General features: G+C 36.3%; 1 protein-coding gene across 1 annotated transcript in view; it reads right to left on the bottom strand.

The window, feature by feature from the left end:
• Positions 1–1814: 1814 nt before the first annotated feature.
• The window catches only part of LOC128243140 (uncharacterized), a 29549-nt gene continuing 22058 nt past the window's right edge, over positions 1815–9305 (bottom strand). The window contains exons 15-19 of the mRNA XM_052960703.1: positions 8928–9011; positions 8584–8754; positions 7791–7889; positions 4588–4705; positions 1815–4000 (exon numbers count right to left, since the gene is read on the bottom strand). Coding sequence (XP_052816663.1) covers positions 3955–4000; positions 4588–4705; positions 7791–7889; positions 8584–8754; positions 8928–9011 — 518 coding nt within the window. The 3' untranslated portion in view covers positions 1815–3954. The remainder of the gene's footprint in view (positions 4001–4587; positions 4706–7790; positions 7890–8583; positions 8755–8927; positions 9012–9305) is intronic.

Here is a 9305-nt window from a genome sequence, read left to right as displayed (position 1 = left end):
TGTTTTGGAACTAGCTAATTTTTGCGAAAATCCATGGAAGCCAGTTATATAAAGCTGCTGACAAAAAAAAAACAAAACAGATGGCAGATTTCTATATTTAAGTTCCAAAAAGGATGTTTTATGCATTTTTCTTAAACCGTCAGTAACATAAATTTTCAAACGGAAATATGAAAATCAACAATCTGATTTTTTGTCAGCAATCTTAAATCATTGGTTTGCAGAAATGTATGGAAAAATTAGCCCTTTCCAAGACAAAAATGGTATATCTGTGAGAGTGAAGCTTTAAACTTATGTTCTTGATCTAATAGTTTGTGTTTAAGATATAAGTCATAAGATGGCCCCATTATTCAATGTTACGAACTTCAGATGATCATCAGATAACCACTGACGTACCTCCAGATGTGACCTAATTGGTGTCATTAAAGATTAATCATCCTAGCACTTATGAGCCGTTACTCGATTAATAATCTAAAATCATCTTACATCAACCCAAAAACGTAACAAGAAACACTTATAAAACAGGAAACCAGCAATAATTCATTCTTAACCACCAATAAAATAACAAGAGATGTTAGTGAAACATTTATGCCCCCTTGGGAGCCAAATTGTTAGTAGGATTTGGACACTTAAATAAAATATGGACAATCAGAAAACCTTTTTTCAGCTTACAGTCACACTGACCTTGACCTTTGACCCACTGACCTCAAAATCAATAGGGTTCATCTGCTGGTCATGACCAATAAGCCTACCTAGTATGAGGTCCCTGGGTCAAAGCGTTCTCAAGTTATTGATCAGAAACCGTTTTTCATGTTAAGGTCACACTGACCTTGACCTTTGACCCACTGACCTCAAAATCAATAGGGTTCATCTGCTGGTGATGACCAATACACATACCAAGTATGAGGTCCCTCGGTCAAAGCGTTCTCAAGTTATTGATCGGAAACCATTTGGTATTCCGACCGACCGACAGACAGACAGACAGACCGACCGACATGTGCAAAACAATATACCCCACTTTTTTCAAAAGGGGGCATAAAAACATGAAATTAAAGGTCAGTGACCTTTAACTGAGGCTCATAGAATTACCAGCTGGTAAAAGCACAGACCTATAGACCTGGGGCGGTATTCATAAAACGTCTTAAGTCCTTTCATAACTTAAGTCACTTTCCTAATTTTATTATCTCAAGTCATATGAAATAAAATGTAAAGAATTTCCGAAATTATTTCTATTGACCTTATTGAAAAACATCCTTTATTGTTAAAAACACTTATACATTTCTTTTCATTTGACTTCGAAAATTTTAAAAAATCAACTTAAGATAGGAAATGATTTAAGAAATTTTATAAATATAGCCCAGGCTAACAGGCCCATGGTAATAGTTAGAGATATATATAACTAGGACAAAATACTGTTAAAAATGGATCACTTTGACATTCGTTGAAAATAGCCAAAGCTTAATATCAAAAACTATTTACTTAAAAAAACACACATCATTATTTGTTTTGTTCATGTAAACGTTACTGTATAAGTAAATAAGTCCACATTTCAAAACACTGTTTGCTTGTGGTAATGGAAGGGTTTATGTTTATTTCAATAACATTGTAATCAATCCTCTTACAATTTTTAATCCACTAGCTGTCACAATTTTTTTTTGGAATTTCAAATAAAAAATGAGGCATGCATCATCCCCTTAAATAGTTGTTTGTCAAATTCACAGTTCTTGAGTTTGACATCATGTTTAAACAAAAACAAAAATGTATGTTGCTTCTGACATAACATCTTAATGCACCAGTCAATTGTAACCACGCCCCCCCCCCCCCCAGAAAATCCCGGGTTAAAGCCTCGCCCTGTGGGGACAAACTGCTGGAAAAATCCCCGCCAAATGCCCCCGCACCTGGGAATACCTAGGTAAGGCCCATTCCCCAATATATTTGGAGTGAAAACAAGCCACCGCATTCAGCTGGCACTGCGGGGTGAATGACAGGTAAAAACACAGCCAATTTCCCCCGCTATCCCCAGTATACGAGGGGCGGTGGTTACAATTGACTGGTGCATACCATGTGAACTTGTGCTGACTTTCAATAAACCATAATATTTTTCAATTCAATATATCAAATAGTTTGACAGTCAGAGAATTGTTATGTGATAGATGAAATTATTTTATAAGAAATTCAATGTTTGGAATGACCTGTGCTCATATGATAACGGTAAAATAACTACAGTATGAGATTTGCATTGCTGGTAATTTAATACTGATATGCAAGTTTTGTTGAATAACAGTCTGTTAATATAAAAACAAACAGTATTTACACATGTATCAACATCTATGGTAGAAAACTTCAAAATCTTAAAGACATTTACAGTAAATACTAGAGAAAAATATACGTTTAACAATGTTTTAAAAATTCAAAACACTCCACAGCAAAACCTATCAAAATGACAAAAAAATAACAATCACAAAATAATGACAACATGTCCGCACCGGAACCGACAGTATGTCAAATTCATCTTACTTAACAAGAAAATCTGTCAGTCTTGAAGAGCTTGACTCAATGCTTAACTTTCATCATTTGTATCTAAAAATATTGAAACCAGCTTTATTACAGAAAATAACAGTTCCAGTGTATGTATACCACGTGATAAATTACGTCCTTTATGCTACATCGGAAGGCAATATTTTGCTTAAAATGAAGACTTTAAACAAAGTTAAATTTTCATTTACTACACAATTTTACACTGAGTTAATGGTCCTTTTAAATTATACTTACTAAAATGCAACATATATAGAATAGGAGAGTTAGACATGTTTGTATTCTGCTCTGTATACTTTTTAACCTTCCCCATAGGAGAGATGTTATAATGTTAGCTTTCAGCTATCTTTCCAATCCTTATCATGATATGTGTTTATTATGTGTTGTTTCAATGTATATTTATTAAATCAATATTTTTTAACCTAAACGTTTCAATAATGTATATATGACAAGGTTGATATGAAAAATGACCACGCCATAGTCACCATGCTCTTGACATATACATGTCAGTGATGTCACCATAAACCAATTATTCATAATTGTTTAATTTAGTCAAACATTCCTCAAATCATCAAATGCACATCAACTTGAATTTCAATAGATTCTCACGCTGAATAACCTTGACAGAATGAAAGTACAATTAAGGAGATGATTCCAATGAAGTGTAATTTCAATTGCTTTAAATACAATACACAAAATGATCAAATGAGCTACTTTGAACACTTAGAATTAAGTCTCAGTGAATCAACATGGCCTTGATGCATCATCAGTGCTTACACATGTATAAAAACAACAGATCATATACCGCATGTCGTTACAAACATCTATAAATATCAACAAATACATGGAATTGTTTCAATGGTTTTGATTTCTATCTTATATAGTCAGACTCTTCATGAAGTGTTTAGGGTTGGTGTTTCTGGTAAATATTAACTGCAAATTAATGTAAATTTATGAGGTTTTTATTTCGCACTTGTTTGGCATTGGTCAATTTTCAAAATTTTTGCAAGATTAAAATTCACCACAACAATGTAAAATTATATTCATCAGCAAAACTCGGTAAAGTTATATTCACATAGATTTTAAATGTATGACTTGGTTCACAAAAATGTCATAAATACTAAATGAAAGTTACGAACCAACAGTATTTTTAAGAAGAAGTCTAATACAAGGTTGACAAACTACTAACATCAACTACGTCACAGAGACCCTATCTTGAAAAACCTGGGCCCATTACAATATCCTGCCCTGACAGTAGCTGTGAGCAGACTGCATCATTCAGCCCAATCTTCTCTCATTCAAGAGAAAATTAAAATCAATCATTAACAAACTGTTCCAATAAAGGAAATTTATAATAAATAAATGCATGATCCCATACACATGGAGTCACAATACTTCCAAATCCTCCGGTCATACAACTATTCAGGAAGCATTCAATGTGTTGTTGAACTCTCTTGACTTGAAAAACCTGAAAATAATATCCAGTAATATTAATATACATGTTATACACAAATACAGGTTGGTAGATATTAACCCTCATGGGCAATATGTTTAGCAGACTGCAAACACAAGACCAAATAAGTAAATATAACTCAACTTACAGAAGGACAAAAGTAGTGAGCTTAGCTAGATCATCTGTGAAAGTCACATAAGTTCTCAAGACAGATGGATAGATGGACAGACGATAAGAGAATCTCTAAATGCCTACAACCATTTTTTTAGGGGGCATAAAATGAACCCATTGGGGATAAGTAAAATTTGAAAATACAAAATTTTAATGTACGTACAAAACAATTGACAAATAACCTAATTGTCACAATCCATTGAGTATGTCCCATTTGTGAAAACACGGACAGCAATAATTTGATTAAACATAAAACATTACAGCTGCACTCTGACAGTATTGACTCATTTTGGCATCAATGCCTTCAATTGAGTCATACACGTTTACGAGAAAAAAGGTTTGTTCCATGACAAAAAATAAAAAAGTTGTCAAAACAGTCAATCTGTGAGAGTACAGCTTTAAAAGACATTATATTTATTATGACAGCTGACCTGTTGAGTGCATCCCCACCCTTGTCTTTGATCACAGCACGTGCAGTTTTGTTCTCCCGGGCAAGTGTTGTCAATAGCAACTGGAAACAGCTCTTTGTCTCCTCGGCAACTGTGTTTGCTGTACAAGATTGAAATATGATAAATATTATCAGTGAACATCAATTAAACATAGACATTATTGTTGAGATTAAATCAACTGAAATCAAAACACTTGAAACCCTACGTCTAACCTCAATAAATAAGGTGTTTTGTATAGAAACATACAAGCTAACACCGGAAGGCACCCTCTTCCTTCACATATTTATATCATGTAAATATGTCTCCCTATAGAAATGAGGTAATCTCTTTTTAAAATAACTTTAACTTGAAACTAGATGTTCACTGAAAACTGATACTTCAACTCATGCATTTAGTGACATATAAATTTCTACTGTCTACTATATAAGAAAATAAAATATGGACAATCAGAAAACCTTTTTTCAGCTTACAGTCACACTGACCTTGACCTTTGACCCACTGACCTCAAAATCAATAGGGTTCATCTGCTGGTCATGACCAATAAGCCTACCTAGTATGAGGTCCCTGGGTCAAAGCGTTCTCAAGTTATTGATCGGAAACCGTTTTTCATGTTAAGGTCACACTGACCTTGACCTTTGACCTCAAAATCAATAGGGTTCATCTGCTGGTCATGACCAATACACCTACCAAGTATGAGGTTCCTGGGTCAAAGCGTTCTCAAGTTATTGATCGGAAACCGTTTTTCATGTAAAGGTCACACTGACCTTGACCTTTGACCCACTGACCTCAAAATCAATAGGGTTCATCTGCTGGTCATGACCAATAAGCCTACCTAGTATGAGGTCCCTGGGTCAAAGCGTTCTCAAGTTATTGATCGGAAACCGTTTTTCATGTTAAGGTCACACTGACCTTGACCTTTGACCCACTGACCTCAAAATCAATAGGGTTCATCTGCTGGTCATGACCAATACACCTACCAAGTATGAGGTTCCTGGGTCAAAGCGTTCTCAAGTTATTGATCGGAAACCGTTTTTCATGTAAAGGTCACACTGACCTTGACCTTTGACCCACTGACCTCAAAATCAATAGGGTTCATCTGCTGGTGATGACCAATACACATACCAAGTATGAGGTCCCTCGGTCAAAGCGTTCTCAAGTTATTGATCGGAAACCATTTGAAACCGTTTTTCATGTAAAGGTCACACTGACCTTGACCTTTGACCCACTGACCTCAAAATCAATAGGGTTCATCTGCTGGTGATGACCAATACACATACCAAGTATGAGGTCCCTCGGTCAAAGCGTTCTCAAGTTATTGATTGGAAACCATTTGGTATTCCGACCGACCGACCGACCGACCGACAGACAGACAGACCGACCGACCGACCGACCGACCGACATGTGCAAAACAATATACCCCACTTTTTTCAAAAGGGGGCATAAAAACTGACAGGTTTGTGGTCACTAAGCCGGGCAAGTGAGTTTTCTAAGGGTACTCCGGTTTCCCTCACAACACAAGATCACACTTTTGTATTACACCATGCCAAAGCGAAGGTGATAAATATAATGTTGTTATAACTTGTTTCACAATCGTTGTAAAATAAACAAGTTAAAACTAAACCCATTATTTTTTCTGTTAATGATACACATATTTCTATACTCTGATAAAACGCCTAAATCAAATTACGACTGCCTTTGATAATATCCTATCATTTAAAGCTGCACTCTCACAGATTGAATGTTTTGACAACTTTTCTTTTTTTTGTCTTGGAACGAACATTTTTTTTTGCGAAAATCCATGGAAACCAATTTTATAAGACTGCTGACAAAAAAATCAGTTTGCAGATTTTTATATTTAAGTTAAAAAATTGATGTTTTATGCATTTTTCTTACACCATTAGTAACGGTTTAAGCCAGAAAACATTAATTTTTGAACAGAAATATGAAAATCTACGATCTGATTTTTTTGTCAGCAATCTTCTATCATTGGTTTGCAGACATTTACGCAAAAATTTGCTCTTTCCAAGACAAAAAATAAACAAGAGATGTTTGTCAAACATTATGCTCCCCCTGAGCGCCATGTTGTCAGGATTATATAGACAATTGAATGAAATTTGCATGGACTGAAATGACAGCTGATTTCTCACTGACATTGGATGCTGTTGAGGCAGTTTCAAGATTATGACCATTCAAAGTGTGAGGATAGAGTATGTTATGACCATGATCTTTGACTCTATGACTTCAAAATCCATAAGAATCTTCAGCTGGTCACCAAAAACCTGAATGTCTAGTTTGAGGGCCATGGGTGCAGGCATTGTCAAGTTATCACACAGACAAGCTTTTTTTGTTCAAGGTCACTGTGACCTTGACCTTTAATCCAATGACTCCTAAAATCTACTGGTCAGGCCCAGCCTCCATGTCAAGTTTGATGATCATAGGTCCAGACATTGTTGAGATATCATTGGGAAAAGTATTGCTAACTTTTTCGCATTAAAGGTTGCCCTGACCTTGAACTCCGGCTCGAGGACCCAAAATCTAAAGGGGGTCAACTACTAGTCAGGGTCAATCTTCATGTCAAGTTTGATGACCATAGGTCAATGAATTGTTTAGTTTGCCTTCAAGGTCACTGACGTTGACCTTTGACCCGATGACCTAAAAATCAATAGGGGTCATGTACTTGTCAGGCCCAACCTCCAAGTCAAGTTTGAGGGCTATGGGTGCAGGCATTATCGAGTTATCACTCGGACAACTCTTTATCATTTAAGGTGTGTGACTGTGACCTTGACCTTTGGCCCAATGAACCCCAAAAAACAATAGTGGTCATCTACTGGTCAGGCCCAACCTTCATGTCAAGTTTGATGACCATACTTCCAGGAATTGTTGAGCTATCACTTGGACAAGCTTTGGTCTACCGACGGACCGACCTACCGACCGACATGTACAAAGCAATATAACCCTCTTCTTGGAAGGGGGGGGCATAAAATGGTTTATCTGTGAGAGTGCAGCTTTAACCCAAAAATACAATACTAAATCAAACTTTATGAGCATTTCCTTCTCAAGGGTTAATGTGTGACTAGTTAGTCTAGTTAACAATAATGAATATATCGGGATGGCTCAACGTCAGGTATATTGTTCCTAACACAAGAACAGCCTCCAATCAGAGAATCTAACATTATCCCTCTTACGTTTGACATCTGAGATGACCTTGATCATGGAAGGCAGCCAGGATGACGCCAATATCAGGCCCGGCAACTCCCCATACAGGGGAATACAAGCTGCAAACGCTGAAAATAGATGGTTTTATCCGTTATAGAATATCATGTGTCATATTCTATCATTTCATGCTTCATGTGTCTTATTATATTAGTTCATGTTTTTCGGTGGTTTAAGGCAGCTGTTCAATACAGTCTGAATGCTTTGCAGAAGGGTTGCCCATACAATTTTGCTAATTTCGGGATCATTTATCAAAAAAATGGGTGAAGCCTTGCCATCAAGCACACTCCACATGTATTTCTCAGAGTGGCAACTGAACAGTTGCAGTTTAATGCTGAAACCTATCTGAAGTAGCCACAGGTCGACACGGAAGAATGCCACTAGTTCTGAAATTGACTCTCAATCGTGCCGAAAGGTTGCGGAAATATAGCAGAACATGCTGAAGAGATGCGGAATCATCTTGTGGAGCATTTAGCATTGATTCAGCTTCCTTTAGGGACCGCATGGCATGGTTCAAGATTACAAAGCCTCGCAAAAGGCTTTCCTAAGATGCCGATGATGTTTAATTTAGATTTTTTATACTCTGGAATATTCTGACAATCTCATACAAATCAAACAATAAATAGATCTAAAATAATATTAATTAAAGTAAGTTCATTTCTTTCACAAGAGAAGGCCTTAGAACATACATATAACTTGTTAAGGAATTGTATAATCATAACATTTTTAGGAATAATCTTAATTCAACATTTATTCTTAGCCTACCTTGCATGCTAAGGAACCATGTTTGTGAGATCTGTTCCCAGACGACCTTGTATGGCTCAACAATGTCAAGGACGGCTCCCTTCTTCTTGTGTCGCGCTGTGTAAGCCCCGCTCAGGAAGCGAACAGACGACTGGTAAAACTTTTTGATGCTCTCAGGCTCTAGAAAGTCTCCTGGAATAACAGTAATAATTTTTTTAATAGAACTTAAATCTAATATGTTTACTTAGGGAATCCTAGCAAGAGTTTAATTTATCACTGTCCAAGCTCTTTGAAGCACTTAACATGGTTATAAGCAATGAACAGTGATTAACTGACACAAAATGGTGTTAAATTGTGAGACATACCTGCAGTTTTATTGAGTGCTCTCATCAACATGAGTCCTAGGGTGATCAGATGGGACCACAGCACTAACAGCTTGTCTTCATGTTCTGGGAATATACACACAATTGAGAGAGTGCTTCAGATAAAAACATGGCACAGACATTTGCTTGAGTGAGATTTGATTTACTTAATATTGAAAGCATTGACAAAATAAATACATGTAAATATATAATTTGGAAGCTATTAAGACTTCTGCCAAGAGAGTGCCAAATGTTGCCTGCTTTTTATCAATTGAAAAAGGGGCATAACTCAAGTATTATGAAATTCAGAGTTATGTGCTTTGCCACACCTATGCATACTGTTACTGGGAACATGTGTAAATGTTTCATGTGAGTATTTTC

This window comes from Mya arenaria, chromosome 8 (assembly GCF_026914265.1).
Source record: "Mya arenaria isolate MELC-2E11 chromosome 8, ASM2691426v1".
Lineage (NCBI taxonomy): Eukaryota > Metazoa > Mollusca > Bivalvia > Myida > Myidae > Mya > Mya arenaria.
The sequence above is the reverse complement of the archived record's forward strand: the minus strand, read 5'-3'. Positions and strand labels throughout refer to the sequence as shown.